The sequence below is a fragment of the Sebastes umbrosus genome, chromosome 15 (assembly GCF_015220745.1).
Source record: "Sebastes umbrosus isolate fSebUmb1 chromosome 15, fSebUmb1.pri, whole genome shotgun sequence".
NCBI classification, from domain to species: domain Eukaryota; kingdom Metazoa; phylum Chordata; class Actinopteri; order Perciformes; family Sebastidae; genus Sebastes; species Sebastes umbrosus.
Genome location: NC_051283.1, coordinates 7,096,408 through 7,122,223, shown reverse-complemented (window position 1 = coordinate 7,122,223; position 25,816 = coordinate 7,096,408). Strand labels below are relative to the sequence as shown.

Here is a 25,816-nt window from a genome sequence, read left to right as displayed (position 1 = left end):
GCATTTAGCAAAGATCAGGGGCTGTTAAAGAACGACAAGATGACACTGGAGACGTTTCTGCAGGGGAAAGAAGATGGATGGAGGAGGGAGGAAAAATAAAAAGGAGAGGATAAATGAGAGGATAAGAAGGGAAGACGGGTGTTGTATGTCAGCAGATCGATTGCAGCTAAGGATAGAAGTATATCAGGATTCTCCTTCACCTCGGCAGCAGGAATAGAAACTGGTGACCCCTGAGGGGAATCTGTGGACGCTATAGATCTGTTTAGGAGTCAGGTTAGCAGACACAATGTCATTGAAATCGGTCGATGGGAATCTTGGAATATCACTTTGGTCTAAGAATAGACTATTGATTTATAAAAACATCCTTATTAATTATGACTTTCACACGTAGAACTACATTGACCAGATGAGAATTGGTGAAATTCGGGACAGGGGAGTTGGGGGTGACATGGTAACGTTGGTTGTGGCCTCCAGTACATTACATTCAGTGTCAACAAACGGTAGTAATAATAATAATAGTACTCTTGTACTAGTACAAACTTTGCAAAACGCTTTGTTTAGATCTCATAAGGGAGTAGCAATGACCCATGGGTGTTTCCATCCTCACTCCTCCCGATACCTACAGTAACATTTTTTCTTTTAGACTGGATGTTCACCAAGTACTTGGATACCGGGCTCAATGTAGTTCATGGTTTAATTTCCCTCCGTAAGTGTTTTAATTCAACAAATGTGCAGCTATTTGTAGTTGTTTTTCAATTTGCGGCACTACTGTACATGGCTAACAAGACTCACAAAACCGAGTATATGTCTGGACCGTGTACGGTCAGTCTGTGAATTTGTGGCTAAATTGTTACACAGATAGTCAGCGGTCCTGTCCATAATGTTAAATGCAGCGGTACATGTCCACCAGGTCCTGCGAGGACGCTAGGGGACGCGCTGCTCCACTCAACTGGTCGTTCAAGCGGTGACGTACCCTCTTGTTGAATGCACCTGATTGGTCCCTGGTTTTCAGCTTGCCGTTTCAAACAGGAAACAACATGGCGGCCTGCTCGTAAACTTTCTGTTATTCCGTCCATCAAAATCTACTTCGGAAAACATTTAATGCGAGAAATAGGCGATGCCACTGCTGAATCTGGTTTCATTTTAGAACCAGATCGCTGACAGCTTGAGCCAAGTTTCCTGATCCGGACGCATCGTGCTGGACGGACTCATTTGCATAAAGGACTGTTCTCCGCCTTTTCATTTTGAAAGAGCAACGGCCAATGAGGAAACTCCAACCCTCGGCCAACCAATCGTGTAACTTCATCAGCAATACCAAAATAATGTTTCACAACGGCCAGTATTTAATGTTTTATTAGGCTATGACTAATCAAAACTCAGGTTTAGTCTCTTTCGGGACAAACATGACAGAATTTCGGGACAACTGCTTGTAATTCAGGACTGTCCCGCATTATTTGGGACGTTTTGTCACCCTAAGCAGAACCTCAGCTACTCTAATGCTAAAGGCTAACTCCTTTACAGTTTATTCTATTTGGTCCATTAGCCTAATAAGCATATAGGCATAGTTTTGTACTGATTTGAAGTAACAAGCTGAATTTACGGACAGCTACAAACAGAACATTAACAGATGTTAATGGTGACGTAAAAAAGAATGACCTATATGGTCAGTGATGGTTTTGAACTGAATGAACCTGTTCCAATCAGCAAAGTGATTCATAATGTCCACCTCCACTTCATGTACACTATGTACTATGTGTGAATGCCATATCAATGGTGAGAACTGCTCCAATAATCTGCCTATAATCCTTAGTTCATCCACAGGATTACCCTGATAGCTGAATGGCTGCTATACTTTAGCATGTTAGCATGTTGGGACTAAAGGGTTCCAATCGTGGCATGGTTTTAACTAAGAACTTGTGTGTGTTTGGCCTGATTAGTATTTACTGGACATGTTTAGCTACCGGCTTGAGAAAGGCATTGCTTTATTGAATTAAGGTCATGTTGTTAAGTATTTCAATGCAACATTTTTTATGTGTTCTTTTCAGTGGGCAACCTACGGGGTCTGAAAAATGAAGCCAATGCTGAAGTGCCTTAAACTTGCATTCTTTCTAACAGCCAGCAGGGGGCGACTCCTCTGGTTGCAAAAAGAAGTCTGATTATATAGCAGTCTATGAGAAAATGAGCCTACTTCTCACTTGATTTATTACCTCAGTAAACATTGTAAACATGAGTTTATGGTCTCAATCGTTAGTTTCAAGTCTTCTTCAATACAGCATGATGTTCATTTCTTAAATTATGGTCCCATTTAGAGTCAAATAGACCATAAAGCAGGGGATGCTTTAGGGCGTGGCTACCTTGTGATTGACAGATTGCTACCACGGCGTTGTCCGGTCCAGGAGCTGTCCGTGTTTTCGTCTTACAACTTTAACCCTTTCACAGCGTGTTTTCACTTCATGAAAGTTAATTTATAACCTTTTTGTCAACCTTGTGTCACTTCTGCTTACAAAAAAACAAGATGCGGACAGCCAAAATGCTGAACTCGAGGCTTCAAAACGGCAGTCCACAAACCAATGGGTGACGTCACGGTGACTACGTCCACTTCTTATATACAGTCCATGGTTCTTTTTTGAAAAAGACCACTCTATTTCCTCGGTACAGTCAAATGATGAAGAAAAAGTCTAAGGTTATGAAACGTTTCAGCACTTAAGGCCTTAGAACCAGCTCAGAAAGAGCTGTGATAGTGGAAGGTATTCATCTTAAAAAGCCTTCTTCTCCTTTGAGTGCATGGACTTTACATTAGTTGTTATTGGAGCATGAATATCTGTCATGTTTCCTGACAATGGGTTGAATTACATTAGAGGGGAGAACAGTGCTGATGTCGTATAGTGCGTCTAAAAATATCATTGTGCTCTTGAAGAACTGGAACCTGGCTTCTGAACTGTGACTAGCTCAGCTGCCGAGGTCAAGTTGTCTCCGAGAGGAAGACGAGCTAACTTGTGGCTGCGTGTCCCCCCACGGGAGCGAAGCTGCTGCCGCTGCTGCTGCTGATATAATAGGCTGTCTGGGTGGAGGACCACGATTCGGCCTGTCAGCAGCCGCCGAGCCTCCTGTCTTCGGTTCGCTCAGCGTGCAACAGACACTATGGATTTTCATATATTATTATGCTCAGGCCCCGTGCTAGAATTACACTCTCGCTAAAGGTCATAGCGCTGCACGGAGCAGATACTGAGACGAAAACAGACAGAGGCTAGGAAGAGGAAAAAGTGACATTAATTATACATCAGTGTTCCTCTTGTTTTCTTTAATCTTATCTGCTCTCCTCTTTCTTTTCCTTTCTCTCGGCCCTTTACTAAATGCAGCCTAACATTTTCCACCCTCTCTTATACTCACACATTTTGCAATCAACAAATGTTATAGATCGACTCTCTTTGACGCACCAGTTGTGCAGACTACTCGGCACGTCGTCTCCTCTAACCTGGCCTTCTCCCACACAAACACATGGCGCTGCGCTACAGTCGGTAAAGCTAGCTGGCGCTCCCTCCCCTGCTGTGTGAACGCAGGCACAGATGCAGCGCTGACCTGAGCCGTATGCTGCCGAAAACAAGCTTTGAGCAACAGCTTTGAGAGCTCACAGCGTTGGCCTGAACGCTTGATTTACTGCCTCCATCAAAAGTGTTGTGAACCACAATGAACAAAAAATAAGGCTGTAATACAGGCCTACTCAAGTACCTTCTTTCTTTTTTTTTGAAGGGTCAGATTTGAAAAACAGTGAAGTGCCAAGGGGCCGGACATTTACATTTCCTATATGATCTGCAAAGCTAGGAATTGAAAAGTGTAAACAATACGCTTTTTTAATCTTGGTATATTATTGTTTTGATAAACACAATAATGCATTTAGTATCTGTTTTTATACAGTTTGACTCTCCTATATTCCCTCCGCTTAAACAGCCTGGGTTAAAACTTTTTAACCCTCTGAGACCCACAATAGACCCATTTTTGTCTTTTTTAGGGTGGTACAGGGGGTGTTTAGAGGGAGATAGAAGGTCAGCAGTAGATGTCACATAGAAGTGGTGTACATCATCTGAAAGCTGGGAACCTGAAACTGAATTTGAGATGTAGCTCAGCACTGTGTGTCAAGTTGTTCTAGCCATGAATCTGTAAGAAACATGAATGAATTAATTTATAATTATTTAAAATAAATTGTTAAAGTGTATAAGGGTTTAGAACATTATGATGGAAGTATATGATGACCATTCACATGCTCTATTATGTCTCATAAGTTGTTGCAGCAGTTTTTGGGTTGATACCATTTGTTACACAGATTTGGTGCTAAATTTAACCATTTTTTTACAACTTGAGAATTGATAAAAATGATCAATAACCCCTCCAAAATACCACATTAAGACACCAAGACCTTGAGGAACACCATAGAAAAAGCCATGCTGTGATTTGGGATCAAACACTTTTGACATCTGGAGATTTCTGCAAGAATTGCATTTTTTTGGCTATTAGATGGCAAGCTTTTCTGTTGTGTAAACTCCTCAGAAACCACCTTATTGTCAATATACCTATGGGAAAGCCATCCATTCTCTGAATGCTCTAGGTGTGTAGATTGTCTCTGTAGAGTTTATTGAGGCTGTGATTATCCTAGAGGTCACCACAGGTCATTTTATACAGTGAGGTCAAATTTTTAAAAAATGGTCTCACTCCAATGAAATGGCTACTATGGGGACTAACATTATCACACATGAATACAGTTGGGCTCATTAGATCCAACAAAAGTCTCAGCTTTACAGTGATACACAATTTATGTTATTCCAAGACTGTTTAGGGACCCCAGTATGCAGAAATATTCAAACACACCATTTTAGTATAATTAGCCTACTAATAAAATGACGATTTGCTATGTAAACACTCATAAACTTAGTGTTATGTTAGCAGGTTATTTAAATTAAAACACAATAATATTGCTTTTAATAGTCCGTAACAGTGTCAATAGTGTTAGTGGTGACGTTGATGAACAGAAATAAACTCTCATATTGGAAGAAATTGTTATTATTTTATTCAAATACTTTTTTTCATATTTATAAATGATCAAAGGGCCGGTTTGAGATTGTTAAAGGGCCGGATTCGGCACCACTTGAATAGGCCTGCTGTTATAGCTGCCAACACTTTTCTCTTTGTGATCGTCACATCGCTCGATTACCGTGCACTTTATTCGTCTGTGTGCGTGAAATCGCTGCTGTAAACAGAGGGAAGTGCATTCAAAGGATCACACTGACTGTGTTTTGTGACTCCCAACTGGGCACGAAATTAACATTGTGTAGTTACAGCACAGTCTTGAATGCTGATTGCTTCTGTCTTTCACTCAGCGGGACAAACATCACTCACATCCGAGTTCACGTTGTGCTATTATTATATGCAAAGTCTCATATAATTTAGTATTCATATGCAATAATGTCTCATACACGTAGAGAAAGAACACTGAAGCGGCTGCTCGGCAGAACTGGTCAATATAAACGTGTGCTGGCTTCACTGTGGATTTTGTGTTACCGACTGTGAAGATGAGCTTCCCAGTGTAAATATTTCATAAGGAATGGAGGCGAGGAGGCTTCCCACAAGTCTTGAAGAATATTATATAAATATTATATAAATGAATATCTTCTCTTTCCGTGTTGGTATCTGTTGGCTTATATGGCTGCCCTGCAAGGAAAGAGGGAAAGTGTGCATTCTCGTATGCTGACACGTTTGTGCATGTGCGATGTTTTATTTCTTTCTGATTAAAAATTAAACAGCTAGAGAGGATTTTGTGGTCGAGGACATCATTAGAGGAACAAAGTTGTATGCTCTGGATGATTGGAAAGCAGTGTGTTCCTCTATATGTTCACAAGCTACGGGTTGGGCAACAAAAAAAAGAAACATGGCTTCTTATTAAACAGGAACAGGACTGAGGGTGTCAATGTTTCGGGAAAATGAGATCACTGTCCGGTGCCGAGAAAGCTATTATCACAAATCGCCTCATTCTCCAAAGAGTTGTGGGAGGAGGTTTACCTGCGTGACTCGGGAGCCCGTAAATAGTCCCAGATTTCATAGCAGAGGATTGATCTGTGCTTGACTGCTCGGAGCCCAAGTAATGGATACGCGGAGGCACTCAGCTCGCTTGAAGTTTTCGGTCACGTAAGCCGGATTCTTACTTCTAGATGGAGGACATTATTACTTGTCATTGTGACCCAGATGGAAATAGCACTGCCCTCCGATGGACGTGTTATAAATGAGGTCAGCCTCCTCCCAGATGGAGGTCTGAGTTCCTGAAAAGAGGTCTGTTGTTGTTGTTGTCCTGCAGGGCCGGAGGGAAGTGTGTGTTAAAGCTCAATCAGACAATCTGGCACGCCGACGGTACCGTCGAGTGGCACACATGGTGGAAAACGCCGTTCTTTTATTAGTTATATCACTGGTTCCCAACCTGGGGAAGCCTATTAAGTATGTATGATTGTTAAAAAGTCATAAAAGTACATAATACATAGAATTGTATTAAAAAATAACAGGAAAACTCAACTGTGATGCCGTATTCACAGGAAATAATTGGCCCAAAATTCATCCAAATCGCTCGTTTTACACAAACTTCCTGCAGGTATTGTGTTCACTATTTGGGTTAATTCTACAGTTTATCAGTTGTTCTGTACTGTTATTGTTATGCATTGAATATAATATGAAATATCCATACAATATGTCAGTCAGGGGTCATCAGTTTACTCAATGATATAGAAAGGGGGTCCCTTAAAGAAAAAGGTTGCAAACCACTGGTTTATATGACATTAATGACTTTTTGTCATCGGAAATGCACCCAGCAGATGGCGTTAGTTGACTCCCAGTGTCAGCTGTCATATCAGGTGAAATTTGGGAAGCTAAATGTATGTCTGGCTGGTGGGTGGAGGCGGTGAAGACCGTCAGCCAACGTTGATGGGTCCAATTTTCTTGAGTGCTCACTGCTGCTCGGGAGACAGATTTTATTTTGGTCCTTATTTTCACTCCAGAAGATTTTCTACCAGAAACTAAACCCCTGATCAGATTTTTCATTTGGAACACCTGACATATGCAACCCTGTCTGCCACGGAACTACGGTCGCAGTTTTGAACAGTTTTAAACAGTTTTAAACATGTGTTAACATTGCAAATTGAAACAAAACAATACAAAAGATACAACAAAACTACTGGGTTAGGTTTAGTAAACTGCTGGGGGACAGTCTCTTAATTGTTTTGGCCCCATTTTTCTAGTAAGGATTACAAGACGAGTGTATTTCCATTTATTTATTTATTTATTTATTTATTTAGAAGATAAAGTAATTATCTCTGGCATTGCATCATAAAATCTTACATTTACAAAGTATGCAAATTGAGTGCAAATTAGTTCAACTAGTTTCCAAAAATGTATTTTTAAAAAAATATGTGAATAATGCACATTAGAGCTGCAAGGATAAGTTGATTGTTAGAAGAATGTTAATCTGCAGCTATTTTGATAATCGATGAATCATTTAAGTCTTTTTTTTGGGGACAAAAAATCAAATATTTGATGTTTCCAGTGTCTGAAATGTGATAATTTGATACTTTTTTTGGTCTTACATAATAAGTAAACTGAATGTATTGACCATTTTTGGCATTATGATATTGTGATTGGCATTTTTCACTGTTTTCTGATGTTTTATAGACAGTAACAATGAATCAAGAAAATAACTGGCATATTAATCGATAATGAAAATAATTGTTAGTTGTAATGTACATGACACTAACTTGTTGAGCATTTTCATCCAGTGTGCACTCAGATTAAATGGTCATCCGAAGTTCAACATAAGGGAATTCATATTTAGGCGAATAGGAAATCCTTTTTGCAGTTCTCTGAATTTGATCATAATAATCTCTGGAGTATGCTTTTTCCATTAGTAGTTATTTCACCATGGTTTCCATCAAAGAAAGACATCCCTGATCTGGATTGTCCTCTCTGTCTATCTCTCTGTCTGTGTCTCTGTCCGTCTCTCATCCTCTCCCTCTGAAGTCAATACCACATAAGCCTTTTAAGCGTTTTGCCTTCTGCACTTATGTGACCTTAAATGTTACTTCATCACATTCTCATCTCGTCTCATCGGCGCCAAATCATCAGCGACGATGTTTTATACATTAGTCTCTTTAAATGAGAGAAAAAGAATATCACAGAGTACCGTGAGGTGTGTGTGCATGTACTCGTCTGTGTGTGTGTGCTCCCTCTTTGAGAGTAATTATCAGGATTTGGACATGCTCTGAAAACTGCAGCAGGAGAGAGAGAGCTCCACACTGAGGACCAGCCCTCATTCTTATTTTTAACCACTCCATTAATGTCTTTTCCTTCAGTGACTCCATCAATCCTTACTCTTTCCTCCCTCTTCTTTTCTCGCTGTCTCTTAAGATGGAAACACATGAATTTGTTTGACATGATAAATTGGTTGGTATTGATCAGCAGCCTCTACTAGACTAGCAGTGGCAGTAAGGACACAATATGGAGCAAGTAGGGAAAGAAGGAAGAACGGGGTTGATCCATTATTCATAGCTTTAAGAACACTTCTAATGTGTTTTAGGTCAATTAAGGCAATGCGTTTGTATTGAGAATGGATCACATGGCTACGGTTATATGTGAAAGGAGTCGCTCGCTGTGATGAATCGGATAATTACAACGTGATTTCACAGAAATACGTGAAATGACCACGACCTTTTGACAGCGCATTACATGGTGGTGGCAAAGAAACAATTTAACGCTAGGTTTAGGCATAGAAAAAATCACAGTTTGGGTTAAAAGAACTACATTTGCTACATAACTTCTTACTTGTTTGCTGTTCTTCAGACAACTCTTAAAGGAATACTTAACAAAATGATCATTGATATGTTAATTGCTCACCTTGTGTTACCTTGAATTTTTGAAGAAGCCACCAATCAGAAGGTCGGTGGATCGATCCCCGGCTGCTCCGGTCACATGTCGATGTGTCCTTGAGCAAGACACTTAACCCCAAATTGCTCCCGAAGGCATAGCCATCAGTGTGTGAATGAGTATTTAGATTAGATCCTGATGGGCACAGTTGGCTCCTTGCATGGCAGTCTCTGCCATCAGTGTATGAATGTGTGTGTGAATGCTGTCATGTAGTAGTCCATTTACCATTTAAGAAAGTTTCTCGCATGTCTTTATGGTGAACGAAGAATACAAATGTGTAAAAAATACATAAATAATAATAAGTGAATGAGTAAACGGGGGCTTAAAACACTTAGGACTCCCACGGACGAGTAGCGCTTCTGAGCAGTGTGAGACTGTTTATGTGGGAGTGTTTTAAATAGCACGGTTTTGGCAAAGATGCACGTGTTTGGGAAGGAGTGAGCATTAGGGATGTCACGAGAACCGAAGTTCTAAAAATGTGATGGTACTCTTGAGTAACTCTCTGAAGGCTTCTCCTCTGCTTTCTGTGTGTCGGAGTTTGACACACACAACAGCGCCGTCGAGATGTTGGGTTTGTTTACTTTTTCAGAGATCCTTTATTAATTTGTTGGAGAAGAGGATTCACTCGTGGGGGGGGGGGAAACTGAAGTGAATTTCTATCTTTTGTTGTTTATTGCTAAATCTCTGAAAAGTGGTGCTTTTTTATTGTCATCAAAATATAACATTAGCATTTTAAATAAATATGTAATTTAATGGTCTAATGGTCTGACACCATGTGAGTGGATTTAAACTACTGCCCGCAATCTGAGGATATATAGAGAGAGTGTGTGTGTGTGTGCGTGTACAGCCTCTGCTGTTTTTTCTTACAGTCATTGAGCTATACCTGAGGAATAAGTCTCATTGTTCCTTTTTGTTTTTGGTATCGAATTGGGTATCGAGATTCGTGGAAATTCACTGGTATTGGTATCGACTCCTAGATCTCTGGTATCGTGACATCCCTAGTGAGCATACAACTGGATAAACTAGACTTGGATTATACTGCACGAGTTGTGTGAGAGTTTGTAAACAGATTGTTTTTATATAGTTTTGCTTATAGTTGTGAAACTCGGCCCCCCCCCATTTACTTCAATTCATCAATTGTTTTTGGATTCTTCGTTCACCATGGAGGCATGTGAGAAAAACTATGTTTTCTTCAAGAATTCAAGGTAACACGCGGTGATTATTGTGTTGTGTTTCTTTTGATGTGTCGCAAAAAAAGAAATTGGGAATTAGGCGTGTTTCCATCAACCGGTTTACAGCAAATAAACTCAGAAGTTGGCTACACATGGCTGTGATCTACCAGTAAACAGAGTACAGAAGAAGTAGAGGTAAAGCACCGGAAATAAAACAAGTCGGCTTGGCCATCTAACCACCTACGAGAGAAAAATCAAGAGAGGTCTTCGGGAATTTGTTTCCATTGGGCAGGTTTTACTTGTTCTTTCATGTCATCTAGTGTTGGCCATGTTTCGAGACGAGCATTCACATGTTATGGGAATAAACCACCTCAAACCACCTCAAGCGAGCGTAAAATCTTCTGAGGAAAAATTGAGGAAGTTGTATCGAATTTTGCCGTTTCCATACAGCTTTTCTAATAAGATACTTCAAAATGTGCAAAAAATATGTGAATGGAAACACAGCTGTTCATATACAAATGGGCATTTTGTGGGTGAAGTATTCCTTTAAGATAACAGCTTGCTGCCTGACCCTGAATGCGCCAACAAAGAATGTTTTTCAAAAGCCGTCACGTCTTCAATACCACATTCCTTTCAGCTACACAATACACCTCTCACTGCATCTTCAACATGAGTCATCATCCTCATCAGTGACAAGAGGGAGGGAAAAAATAAGACAATCTGAGAGAGAGAGAGAGAGAGAGACGGCAGACAATGCCGAGAGACGCCACAGGTCAACAAGATGGAAGTTCCAGGAGAAGAAAAGCGAATTGTTGTGCAGGAATTATGGGAAATTGCGGGGAGAGATAAAAACATGAAGAGCTGGAGGGGGAGAAAGAGAGGGAAAAGAAATATGGATGAAAGGTATAAGCTGCCCGGCGCCTCAGGTGGCCTTTCAGATTGCTGCGCTTTGAGAAGACGCGACGGGAGGCTGAAAACACTCAAGCGAAGAAAAAGAAAATCAATGGCGCTTGTCATTTTTTTTTTTTTTTTTTTTACGCCTTTTCACATCAGCTCTCTCTGCTTTATTCTAGTGCCGCATACCACTTCAACCCCTCCCTTCGTTGTCTATCATCGCTACTCTCCAGTCCTCTCGCTGTCCTTCCTCTTCCTCTCTACACCCCCCTTCTTCCTCCCTAATGACTGAGCTGTTGGCAGGCGATATGAAGGCGGCATTTTCTTGTCTTATAAGCACATTAAAGAGTGGAGAGAAAGATTTGGCTTTCTAAAATGTTAAATTGGGCTTTGGACTTATCTCTTCTCTAACTCTCTCTGACTTTCTCTTTTTCACATTCCTCCTCCTGCCCATATTCCAGCTTCCCTCTCTCCGTCTCTTCTCTCTCCTTCAATTTATTGCAGCTAAAGTTGGGCCGACACTATAACAGGACTTTTATTAAAAAGCTGATATCGGCCAGCCCTGCAGCGTCACCTGAGTCATCTCCGATGACCACATGGTCAATATGTTTTTCATATTTTTCTTTTCACGTAGCTGCCCAGAGAAATCACTCCAGCCTGGTGTAGGAGGATTTCACTCAACAGTCTGTAAAAATCTGCAGTGAAACCGGCTTCAATCCTCCTTAAGGAGAAGCAAAGAATTCAATTACTTTTAGTGTCCACCGATGTGCTATAAGGTGCTTCTGAAGGGTTTCAGGGCAATAAAATGGCCTTATAAAAGAATCCAATTATAATGTTGGCACAAAATATCAGCTTCTGGTAGCTTTAAAAGAAAAATAAATTCAGAATTGGCCCTCAGGGGTTTTATTTTAAAGTTCTCCCCATGTAGATTCTTCCAGTTTGTGCCCTCACATATTATCATCACAAGTCACAGACCCAAAAGAAACCCTGGTGATCTTTCAGAACGTTAAAAAACAACCCAGCAGGTCTACTGAGATATTTATAGCGTCATCAAAAACTCCATCAGGGTGAAAAAAAATGACCAAAAATTACATTTTTTTGTTGTTTTTTTAAACTCTGGACTCTTTATTTTTGGTGGATATTATTGGGACTCGCATTTGATTATCTTACACTAAATTCAGTTGCAGGAGAAAACCATGAAGAACAAACGTTGCTTTACTGATCAACAATTCCTCTGTGCCAACCATCCCAATTTCCCAGAAGACTCCCTTTTTTTCATTGCCTTCTCCCGGTTTCCTCCTTTCTCCTGTATTTCTCCAGCTTTATGGCAAATTGTTGTTGTGTCTGAAAAGGTCTTCAGGGAGTGAGAGAAGGAGAGAGAAATGGAGAGTATTAAAGCTGAAGTAGGCGAGATTGGAGCAAATATGATTTTAAAAAGTTATTTTTATAAAACAGTCGCTATATCGTGACAGTAGTACAAGAAACAGTCAACCTGAAAAAAATCATGTGCCTCGGTGTCCTCCGGTGCTCCTAACGGCATCTGCAAGATTTCACAGACCGGAGGAAAACAAGCAGTAAGAGCTGATCTAGGCAGCGCTGATCAAATATGAATCAATATTATGATACGTTAATGCCTATTTCTCTCCTCAAATGTTTTCAGAATCATCTTGTAGTGCACGGTTTAGATGTAAAATGAGAAAGTTTGTGATGTTAGCAGCCGTTGAGAAATCTGGTGAAGGAACGCCAAGTTCTGCTCACATGACCGGAGCACAGCCAATAGGAACGCTCTTTCAATGAAATGACCTGTGATTGGTCAAAGTCTCCCGTCACGGGCTAGATTTTCTAAAGCCGGAAAACAGAGCCATGAGGAGGAGCAGAAGTCTAGTTATCTCTCAGAACACTTGAATTACAATATGCTGAAAGGTCATTGTGGAATTTTGAGAGAAAGAAAGAGTCAAGCAGGGGCAAAAAAAAAAAAAAAACTAATGAAGTTTTCTTTGCTGAGAATTAAAGGTAAAACTAGAAGTTTAACATAAAAATGCTGTTGCAGAGAACTTATTATTTTGTTATTTTCATTCTTTAAACGTCACCATGCAGGAAACAAAGTCTCTGAAACTCATTTTTTTCTGGGAGATGCCCAGGGTCCCCACTATGGTTTTGAAATCCTTCCTATTTTTACCGTCTCAAGGTTGGCAAGTATGTCCTCCGTTTATTAAAATTGCATTACATTTGGTGAAGAGTGCATTATGACTTGTTTAGGACTCGAAACTCAAAGAATAGGACTTGGGACTTGACTTGGGACTTTAGTACAAAGACTTGAGACTTACTTGTGACTTAAAAAACAATGACTTGGTCCCACCTCTGCTAAACACCTCCCCCCCACTTTCAGCCGTCCAGACGTCTCGGTCCAGTCTGATTATTTATTGAACGCACATGATATCAAGCCTCCATCAGAGACAGCACAAAAGTTAACTCCCAATTCGTCAAAGTAACGGGGCATCACAGTGATCAATAACTGTAATGTCACTTTACTAGCAATACATTACAACACTGCTCCAGGCTATCATCTTGTTCTGAATCAGGTTGCAACCTGAGAAATTGGTTTTAAATCTTTTTCATTGTCGTGTCGTGAAGCGACTTTCTGGGTTTTTGAAAAATTTTCGGCGACTTATCTTTTCTAAAAATGGTTTCTTACAGCAGCTCTGTGACTCAGATGTGATGATAATAGATGAGATGCTCTGTTTGCCAGACACTGATATCCCTCATATGAGAGTTTAGGGGAAAGACTTTCTACCACCTAATAGCACTCTCCGTCACTGGAGGCACCTGCCGTCCTTGGATCTGACTTTCTCTCACCCCTCTCTCTGTGATTCTATCTTTGTGTTTGCGTCATTTGCCTGCATGTCTTTGTCTCTCTCCGTCCTCTGTCTTCTCCTCTGTGCGGGGTTCATCAGCCCAGGTGGCGCTTTCTAGCTCTGGAACAGATGTTCAAGGGGGCAGAGTCTGAGTATGTGTGTGTTCAGCCAGCGTGATTTACGACAGGGGTTTGGAATACTGGGGTGACCAGAACCCAACAAACCAAATGTGGCTACAAAGAGTATGTTTTTGTGGGACACGTTACCAAGGCTGAGAGGTAGTCTTTTTGAGTCATACGTTTCTTGTGAGACTTACATGAACTGTGTCGCTTCATGTCGTATTCCTACCGCATGAAATTGAAAAATGACTGGCAAATTTCACAAAAAACTCTGAGAATCGCCTTCAACCGGCTTATAAATACTTAGAAGTAGTTTCACAGTCTTTGTTGAGGCTGCTCTTCCTTTTCTTTGTGCTAGTTTCCATCATATTCCGCCTAAATCTGCACAGCTTGTGACTTTGCAGTGACTCGCAATTTTCTCCGTTGTGCATAACGTAGCAAAGACGGTGAAATGTTAACCTGCACTTGACCCACGTGTCCAGTTTGATAACAAACGCAGCCCCGTGATGATGACAGCCTTCCCTGCTTCCTTCACAGCCATTGGATAAAAAGCCAGATGGGAGGGGAGTGTGACGAGGGATAAAAAATGCTGTGCAGTCCCTCGTACAGTGGGACACCTGGTCACCCTACGTGGACAACAGCAACCCTAACAAGCGCTGAACACTTTGACTGGAGAGATGGATTAGTGATGTGTGCCTCAGAATGGAGGGATGAAGGAGAGGGATGGTACAAAGGGATTGGATGTAGAGTTTTGGGTTTTGGGGGGCCACAGGGGGGATTAAAACAGAGAGGACAGAATCATTTTTACTATTCAGTGAATCTCAAACCTACAGGGAGGCGAGCTTTCACAGGTCACAGCTGGGTTGAGGAAAGAAAACAACTAGGGGGAGGGGAGGGGAGGGAGTGGCGAGAGCAGTGTAAAGGTCAACGTGTTAGAATAGGATTTGTTGTGTGGTTGTAGAGAGTACTGACTGCTTCCTGTCTGTCAGGTTACACTCTGTCACTTTCTGTGGTCTCTGAGGGCTTTGTCGAAACCTGTAGAAGGCTGTCAGATGATTTGACACCTCATCTTGCAGCCACGTTGGAGACGCTAATTGTGTTTCAGGCACGGTTCATTTCTGCAATGATTTAAGAGCCTTTTTTACTGTATGTTCTGGTCAATTTAGTATATCTCAGGGTGCATTCATAAGCCAACATTTAGTCTGTTTTAATCGAACTCTGGTGCGGTTCGTTTGGGCAGTTGTGAACGCAGTAATCGTACTCTAGTGCGACCAAAACAACCAGACCGAGACCGCTTGTGAGAGGTGGTCTCAGACCGTTTTCAAGCGACCTCAAGTGCGATTGCAGTGAGAACATACTCCGACCCAACTGCAGGAAGTGAACTAAAACGCAGGCTGCCCGCGCAGCATCTGTTGAGATGAACACAAGTAAACGACAGGTTAACATGAGTGAGCTTCTGCAGAAGTCCGATGTTTTCTTGACATCTGGGCCAAAGAAAACATACAGAATGTGCTAAATAAAGTCCAGAAAAATAGCGACGTTTATATAGTTATTTGAGGTGTACTGGTGGAGAAGGGATTTGTGTGCACAGTAGATCAGTGCCGATGCAAAATTTAAAAAAAAGAAAAAAAAATTAAAAAAGTAATATTTCAGTCTCAGTAATTACACAATTTTTTTTTATTTTTTTGTCTATCTTTATTTATTTATAATTTATTTATTATTATAATTATTCTCTTAATTTTGTTTTGGGTTTTGCTAGTAGTTCATTATTTTTTATTATATTATTGTTAATTTTTTTCTCCATTCTTTTTTCATTTTTGTCCCTTTTTTTGTCTTTGGGCTTCATGACTCTGCTATGACTTGCTGATATTCCTATATTTTGGAAGGATTAATATGTATTTGTATTGTATCATATGCATTGCCCATTGTAATGTTATGTCCGTACCAAATTTCAAGATATTTGACCAAACAGAACAAATGTTGTGGCATTTTTCCTTATCATACTAGTCTTCAGATACAATGGGTTAAACCCTATATTACTATATACACAGTGTGCATCATTTGTGGATGAAACACTTTGTACTTTCTTTTACTTCATACTTTTCTTTCTTACTTATTGTATTCACTTCTGCCATAAACCAATTAGGGTGATGGTTTGCTGTGCATGTCTGTGTGTCTTCAGGAAGCATTAGCTGCGTTAATTAGCGAATCTTTATCTCTCCAATTAAATCTCATCCTCTCTTCCAAGCTTTTCTTCTTATTCACCCTTAACCCGCACATCCACACACACAGACACACACACACACACACAAACTCGGAGAGGTACAGACTGCTTCGTGGCAGTGTTCTCCAAATGACAATTGGACAACATGGGCTGCTATTATTAATCTCTACAGGTACCTAAAAGTGCGTGCGTCAATGCGTGTATGGCAGGCGTGTGTTTTCCAAACACTCATCTGAGACACAGCGGTACACTCAGTCTGTTCTCTGCCACTTGCTCGACTAAAACACACAAATTACTGTTTTATAGCGAGACGTACTCATTTCACATATAGCTTTCAGCGCCTCAGACGCCACTCAATTACTCCTCGAGGGGAAATTAATTTGTGTCTTCCTTTGTGCTTAGATTGTGTATGGGGCTAAAGATTGACTGAGCTGTGCTGGGTGGCATACCAATTCAGAATCAGAAGAAGGTCTATTGCAGAGTAGGATTTTCACTTACAAGGGATTTATCTTGGTGTTCTTTCAAAACAAGACTCGGTCAAAACCGAGTATATGGCTGGACTGTGTATGGTCAGTGGTCATGTCTGTAATGTTAAATCCAGCGGTACATGTCCACCAGGTCCGACGAGGACACTAAGGGGACGCGCTGCTCCACTCAACTGGCCTATACTGATGTATACCCTATCGTGATTGGTCCCTGGTTTTCTGCTTGCCGTTTCAAACAGGAAACAACAAACTTTCTGTTATTCCGTCTAAACAATCCATCAAAATCTACTTCTGAAAACATTTTAAGTGGACCAATCAAGTAACTTCATCACTCTCTCAGTGACAGACTTTTGCGTTTGTAGGGCTGGCACTCTGCTGTCCAGCCAAAACTGGTTTAGAATTTGATAAACAAATCAACTCAGTTGTCAACACTAGCTACTTAGATCACTCGCAAAATCATTCCTATTTCTTCTCCCCTCGACGACTGCGATTGTCTCTATGTAGGAATCTCAGTCAGCCCTATCTCACCTGCAACTTGTTCATAATGCAGCAGCAAGACTCCTCACTGGTACCAGAAGAGGGACCATAATATCACACCTGTGCTGGCCTCTCTTCACTGCGACCAGTAAAGTATAGAATTGATTTTAAGATTCTTATATTTGTTTTTAAAGTGCTACACGGACCGGCACCAGGTTACGTCATCCGAACTCGTCACACATACTGACACTTTGTCAGACCTTTTCGGTCGCAGAAAACACATGCTAAATGTTGTGAATAAAAAGAAACACTTGCTTAGGTTTAGACAACAAAACCACTAGTTAGGTTTAGGAAAAAAAAAACATAGTTGGGCTTAAAATTACTACGTTTGTACAGGGAAAATGTGACTTGACGTTGTGAACACAGGACACAAACAGCTGTGTCCTGGATGGAAGCCTTGTGTTTGTTGGGTTCTTAGATGGTTCTGTGAAGCAGTCATGTCATCGTAGCTTGTCAGGAAGGAGGTTAAATAACACTCCAAACTTGGGCCAAATTTTGGCGAGGAAAAAACTATCATGGCCATTTTCAAAGGGGTCCTTTGACCTCTGACCTCCAGATATGTGAATGAAAATGGGTTCTATGGGTACCCATGAGTCTCTCCTTTACAGACATGCCCACTTTATGATAACCACATGCAGTTTGGGGCAAGTCATAGTCAAGTCAGCACACTGACACACTGACAGCTGTTGTTGCCTGTTGGGCTGCACTTTGTCATGTTATGATTTGAGCATATTTTTTATGCTAAATGCAGTACCTGTGAGGGTTTCTGGACAATATTTGTCATTGTTTTGTGATGTTAATTGATTTCAGTAATAAATATATACGTACATTTTTATAAACCAGCATATTTGCCCACTCCCATGTTGATAAGATTATTAAATACTTCCCTTTAAGGTACATTTTGAACAGATAATAAATGTGATTAATTTGCAATTAAATTGATTGACAGCCGTAGTTTTATTTAATCTCTTTGTAAAGCACTTTGGTCAACGTTTTTTTTTTTTATGTGCTCTATAAGTAGACGTGACTTGACTTGACTTCGCCACATTAACAGTAATATATAAGACACATTTTCACACGAAGACACTAGAGAAAAAGCAAAAGACATATCTGCCAAACACGATCATAAAATAAGTCAAGCAAATGAAATGAGATGTCTGGATATAAGCTGCATTTTTATGCCACATGGCAAAGAGCCGAAATTATATTGTTTCCAAATCCTCCGAGCGAGCAGCCGGTCCCCGAACTGAAAGGAAGAAATCATAATTGATGGCTATAGTTCTCCCTTCTGTAAGTCTGGGAATTGGCTACACGCATTACTGTCAGAGTACAAGCACGACACATTCAGCATGAGGGACTTAAAATATGAGTCTAATTTTATTAACTATAGAGCAAAGAGACGATGAGGGCTGTGGGTTTTTTGTTTCTGCGTATCTCTCACCAGGCAGCGATAAAGACCTCGGACTACCCACAGCGTCCACCTCACATGCCTCACGCATACTGTTCGACTTTCTCAAGTTCATATAAACACAAACAGCCTGTTCTCACTTTTTCCATACACACACACAAACACACAAAGTTGTTGGTGTAATTACCCAGCATGACGGAGGAGAGACTGGAGGTCAGAGAGGTCGACCGAGACTCGTCGGAGGTGTTCAAGCCCCGGCGATGCTGTAATTTAAATCACCGTTCGCACACATACACAAAAACAGTTACTTTGAAGGCGGAACACAAGCTAATTAGCTGTCTACTACAGGGGAACCGAGTTAACAAGCACAAGTTTGTTGCTCTTTTTCTCTACAGGCACTATGATCCTCTCTATTATCCTTAATTCACCCCTTAAAACACGCACCAAACACCTTAATTGTTTACATGAATTTCGGAAATGTTTTCAGGGGAAAGTTAATGACATTTTACAACAGTTTTCCGGTATTAACACCTCCGATTATACCGCTTTTAATGAGATGTTACTTTTGAAAAACAAATAACACATTCTTTCTCTTTTACGAAGTGAAAAGTTGAATCTATAGGAGATAAAATGCACCCTTACTCAATGCAAAAAACTCAGTGGACTAATCCTTTAATCGGTTATAATGTCTATATTTCTGTATTTGCACCTTGCTGTTTATCGTTGGTATGTTCTCTTTGGGGTTTTTCTAACTTTTACTTTACATTTCAATATTCCTTTATACTTCACTTTGTCTTTTATTGTCAGCTTAAAGCTGTGTTTAAACACTCTAGAAATATACTTACTTAAAGGAACAGGGTGTAACATCTGGGCACAATGGCAGAAATGGAATGTAATATTAACAAGTATGTTTTCTTTAGTGTATAATCACCTGAAAATAAGAATTGTTGTGTTTTTGTTACCTTAGAGTGAGCCGTTTATATCTTCATAGGGTGCTGGCCACCATGTTTCTACAGTAGCCCAGAATGGACAAACCAAACACCGACTCTAGAGAGGGCCATTTGCGTTTTTGCGTCGGCCACCATATTTCTCCTGCACGCTCGGCACGCGGGAAAAGTTCCAGTTGGTTGCCTCAACCTCACCGCGAGATGCCAACAAATCCTACACACTTCTTGACTCATGCCTGCACTCTAATTACTTGTTAATTAGATTTTACACTAAATTTTGGCACCACAGATAATCATTTCGGAGGTTTTATCATTAAAGTAAAACATGTGCCATCGCTCTGTAATTGCCACTTGTGGCCACAGTTCAGCAAAACATACATAATCCTGCTTTACGAAGTTTTTAAGGGGTAAACGTCTTTAAAAATATATGAAACAATATTCCATGTGCCTATTAATGTGTACCTTAAAATATTCTTATTTTTTATAATTCAGGTCCAAAGTCAAGTGTTCTTTACAACAAGGAAATGATTAATGGATAAATTAATGGTCTGTCTTATATTAAGGTATTTCAATGGATTATATGCACAGTTTAAAAGCCCCTTAACGTTTACATCACATTTTATAAACCCCTTAATTGGTACCTTACAATGACCTTCATTTTTCAATTCAGTTGTAAAAGGTATTTTTAAAGGAGTTTTAGGGCATTTAACATGTACAATCCCTTTGAAATTGACCATAAATCATGAAAACCATGCCCGTATTTTCACCTAAAGTGAAAAGGTAAGGTATAAATTAAGAGATTGTTTTCATGATTTTCAATTTTGAATGTTTTTTTTTATCCCTTAACAACCCCTTAAACCATGCATATAATCCATTAAAAATACATTGCAACTAATTGCCCCATTAAAATTCCTTCAAAACTACCTTAACGGCATTGTTATTACAGTAATGGGAAAATTAATGGGTAACTTATTGTAGGGTCAGAGTGACTGTGTCATTACGTAGTTGCTTCTCTGAAATGGTGTTTTGTCGGGCGGGATGAGCGGAGATGAAGATTAGGAGATCTGCAGCACGCACAGCTGATTTGACACAGAAACACACAGCTGGCCAGATAAACCCATAAATGTGATCAGTGGGCTAGGACTTGACGTCACAGGGGGGGTGTTTGGGATTATTTAATGTTGTGTGAATGTGATGCAGCAGTTTAAAGACTCTTGGTGTTGCGTAACAACTCGTGTCAAAGGGATTGGGACACAATATTGTGGCATGGCTCGCTTTGATTTCATTAAAAAATATCTGAATTGTTGTAAATTTGTCAATGTCTTGTAGGGAAATTCCATATGATATTTTTCTGTCGTGTGCTTGGTGATTTAATTTGCACAAACTCAACTTCTGTGTATTGCAGCTGGCTAGTCATAGATAGAAAACATAATTTACATAATTTTTTAACCATCTAGAGGGCTTTTCTTGTACTTGTATCTAGTCTTGCTTGAAGAATCCTACTTTCTAATCCCTCATATTTTCATCTGCTGCCGGGTGACGTCCGGCTGTTTGCTGACCTACTGTATTTCGCCTCTCATTTGTCACAGGAGGTCATCCTACTCTCTGGTTAATCGTTGCTGACCTCCCGATTCTTTGTCTCTGATTGACAGGTGGGATAAGCGGCCTGGCTAGTGCTGTAGTCACTGTTGTTGTCGAGGAAACCAAGAGTCCTGTCCCGTTGCCATGGGGAAACAGAACAGCAAGCTGCGGCCAGAGATGCTGCAAGACCTCCGGGAGAATACCGAGTTCTCCGACCACGAGCTGCAGGAGTGGTACAAGGTACGTAGACACACACTGTACACGGAGGCTGCACATTATCTGTGGTATCAAGTCATAGTAAAGGTACTACTACTACTACGGAAAGTAACTAATTACATTAGCTCATCTACTGTACTTGAAGTACTTGTTCATTATTTGAGCATTTCCATTTCCACCGTTACAATCCAGAGGAAAATATTGTACTTTTTGCAACGTTTATTTACCATCTATAGTTAATTGTTATATTGCAGATTAAAAATGTACATAAAAGTATATTATCATTTTATAAAATATGATGCATTGTTATAGATTTAACTACCCAACAGTTTATAAAGTAGTTGAAAATTAGCTCCACTTGCTGCTTCAACACATTATTAAATCAATAATATTGTCTAATGATAAAAAATATATAGAAATATGTAACACTGAGAGGGCCATACTGCATAAGTACCTTTACTTTTGATAGTTAAGTACATGTTGCTGATAGTACTTCATACTTTTACTCGTGTACATTTTTTAATTCAGGATTTTTACCTGTATTTTTAGGTCCTCTTAACAAGCTGTCAACACAACATTGACATACGATCCCCTTATAAAATCGATGTGGTGAGCCTGTTAACAAATAGTTGCACATCTAGCAGACATGGAGCAACATTAGCATTCATTTGGAGTTGTGTTTCTGGCCAAATTGAAGTCAATTATTGACATATATTTCTCCTTTTACCTCTGTTTTGGTCTCCACCACCAACTCCTGAGGGAAACACCTGAGGTTCTTTAGCAGCTAAATGCTCCACAGTGTTTCCAGCTAGTTGCTAATTTTGTCTGTTAGCCGTTTGGTGCTGGGCAGGTCATATACATATACAGTTTATTAGAGCTCTTTGATGGAAACAGCTCCAAAACATTAAAGTAAACCAAGATAATTAGCTAAAATAGGCTACAAAGCTCTGTAGAACTGAGGAAACTGCAGAGTTGGGTCACTAGGAGTGATTCCTTCCACACTACACAGTCATTTGATTCGTTGTTAATATAAAAATATTGATTATTGCAGCTTTAAGGAAAATATCTATGCTGACTATGTTTACACAAAATATTCAGTTATTTGCCCTTATTCCAAAAACGACCCTAAGCTGTTTAAATGGCTAATGAAAATAAATATTCAACTCATTTTCCCGTTGACATGCAGCCGTTCATACTCCGATTATGTATCCGGTGGTGGACTTTTTCAAAAACCTGTTGACATCCAAGTCTTTCACAATGTTTAAAAGTAGGAAAAAGAAATGTGGGCTTTTCTTTTGGGCATGCATTTCTGCAAACTGTTGGCTAGTTGGTTTGTTTACAATGTACAGAGCTGACCGTAAACCAGGCAAGAGGCTCAAACTGCCGTAAAAATCCCAACTGAGACGGATATTCTGAATGCGCCGTATACATCGTCCAAAGAATGCTCCTAAAACCAGAATAATATCAGCATATCCCACGTCTTAATCGGAAAATGGTCCAGAACAGGGTCTAATTCATAAGGCCTAATTCAGAATATCCAAATGCAATATGCTGTTCACATGACCTGTTTCAAATTCACAATATTGTCATATTTGAGATAACAGTGAAATGATCATTCACAGGACTGGGAACTATGTTATTGTGACCTCTCGTTCTCCGTACAGTTGTGTTTTTACAGTAATCTATAACACTGAGCCTTTAATGTGACATGTTTGCCTCAGTATAAAGCAGAGCACCACCCGCTCCCAGTCTGTTAAGCCTTAGCTTGATGAAGTGCGATTTGACCGGTAGAGTTATCTCATCTTATGTGCTTGGTGTTTGTGTAATGGCTACATGGCTTTATGCATGGATTAAACCTATGGAACAGCTGTGTGATCTGTCCTGCATTAGAGCTGTCCATGTTAAACCATCGCCTCCCCGACTTGCGACTTAAACCTCGCTGACCCCAGGTCTCTTCACACTGACAGTGGTCATCGTGATGATGGTGCTCGCTCTCAGCAGATTAACAGCTCCAGCATGTCGGAGATGTCATAAACTCTGCAGAGTGTATTCCACAGGTTGCCGAGGTGACAGAGGTGTCTGAGAAGTTCTCCTAGCTTGTCTTCTTTTGGGGATTTTATTGTCAATAGATCCAAGAAAGGTTGTGACGCTCTCTCCGAAAATGTCAGTGGTAATAAAAAAAAGTTTTATTAGGAACAGAACCGTGTTGACTTTCCACCTTCACCCGTGAGAATATTTGATATGATGATCAAAAAGTAATACCAGCCTTCAAATCGGGACAATGTCTCTTCTCTACCTCGATCTGAAAAAGGGAGCGTTCTGCTGAACAAAGGCCGAGACTGACATGACTTTTGCTTCCCTTTTCTTCTCGGGCACAATGTGGCTTTCTCACATGTGAGTCCTTGAAAGGAAGATAGAACCGCTTTCAACTATCCGAGACTAAACTCCTTTTAAAAAAAGTACTTCTTCAATCTGTTCACAGTGAAGCGCTACATGAATGAAACATTTACTGGCCAAAGTTTTGTTACAGGAATTTGATTCCTGATTGTTCCAACTGGGTTTGAAAAGGTTTCAATTGCTTCAGCAGATGTAAAACTTGTATCAGCATGAGCATGTATGAGCAATTTTAAGGGCTGCCCTTTCTTCGATTGGTCGCCTAATCGGTTGTTTTGGTTTTTGTCGACTAAGATTTCTTCAGTCGATTAGGCGTTTTTCATTCTTTTCTCATGCTGAATGACTTATTTCTAACAATATATGAGCACATCTCTAAACATAAGATTTAAAGTGGTGCTTTAGTGTTAGTCCACTACGAATGTCTTTGGTCAAGCACAGCCCTAATTATTTTCACCCCGTCTCACCTCATGTTGTCTTTTCCTCAGGGTTTCTTGAAGGACTGCCCCAGTGGAACCCTGAACGTGGAGGAGTTCAAGAAAATCTACGCCAATTTCTTCCCCTACGGTGACGCCTCCAAGTTCGCTGAGCACGTCTTCCGAACGTTTGACACCAACGGCGACGGGACGATAGACTTCCGGGAGTTCATCATCGCCCTGAGCGTGACGTCACGGGGCAAGCTGGAGCAGAAGCTGAAATGGGCATTCAGCATGTACGACCTGGACGGAAACGGTTACATCAGCCGCGACGAGATGCTGGAGATTGTACAGGTGAGCAAGGGACTCTGGGTAATGACGTTTGGTTGAGGGCAGTGGGCGACCTCCGGTTTCAAAAAGTGAAGCCAATGCGGAAGTGCCTTAAACTTGCATTCTTTCTAACAGCCAGCAGGGGGAGACTCCTCTGGTTGCTAAAAGAAATCTGATTGTATAGAAGTCTATGAGACAATGAGCCTACTTCTCACTTGATGTATTACCTCAGTAAATATTGTAAACATGAGTTTATGGTCTCAATCGCTAGTTTCAAGTCTTCTTCAATAGAGCATGATCGTCATTTAGTAAATTATGATCCCATTTAGAGTCAAATAGATCATAAAGCAGGGTATGCTTGAGGGTGTGGCTACCTTGTGATTGACAGGTTTCTACCACGGCGTTGTCTGGTCTGGGAGTTATCCGTGTTTTTGTCTTACAACTTTAACAGTGTGTTTTCAGTTCATGAAAGTTAATTTTAACTTTTTGGTCGCCTAAAAATGTGTTATTCAGTGTTCAGTGGTTGTACTCAGCTCCACCCTCTTCTGTAACTTCTGGTTGCAAAAAAACAAGATGGGGACGGCCAAAATGCTGAACTTGAGGCTTCAAAACCCCAGTCCACAAACCAATGGGTGACGTCACGGTGACTACGTCCACTTCTTATATACAGTGTGTTCACTATTCACATTCATGTTTGAAGTGACCCGTATCCGACATCAGTGTGAACGGATCTCTGCCCTGAAATGCCTCACGTGCAACCAATAACAACAACACTCACTGGGGACTGCCGCCCAATGGCCCACTGTTCCATAAACACACACTGGAGTTGTTGGAGACCAGTGACTACCAAACTCCATTAACATATTGCTAAATTTAACAGATATGTGTTCCCTGATACACATATGATACTCCTAAATCATAACGTATGACTTCGTATGACTCCTTAAGAAAGACTTTTCATTTCGGCTGATATTTAACTTTAACAGCTCCTCTGTAAACTTAGTTAAATAAACTAAAGTAAGATGTTACTGTTTGACATCCTGAAACACCGCCAGTCAATAACGTGATTTCATTAAATCAGAGTTCTGCTTTGTGAAACATGACAAATGTATCAGAAGAACTGAGTGATTTGTGAAAAGCCTGTTTAATAAATTAATTTATATTTTAAATGACTGACGAGGCAAATAAAGTCTTCAGCTGTTTCCTAACTGCCGGAGGAAAACCTCCATTGACAAAGCCATCGGTAAACATCTTCTCCTTCTAAAAGATAATTTATGATTTCCTATGAC

General features: G+C 40.4%; 1 protein-coding gene across 1 annotated transcript in view; it reads left to right on the top strand.

The window, feature by feature from the left end:
* LOC119503309 (hippocalcin-like protein 1) overlaps positions 1-25,816 on the top strand; it is a 59,721-nt gene that overhangs the window by 22,434 nt on the left and 11,471 nt on the right. The window contains exons 2-3 of the mRNA XM_037795003.1: positions 21,246-21,414; positions 24,270-24,551. Coding sequence (XP_037650931.1) covers positions 21,319-21,414; positions 24,270-24,551 — 378 coding nt within the window. The 5' untranslated portion in view covers positions 21,246-21,318. The remainder of the gene's footprint in view (positions 1-21,245; positions 21,415-24,269; positions 24,552-25,816) is intronic.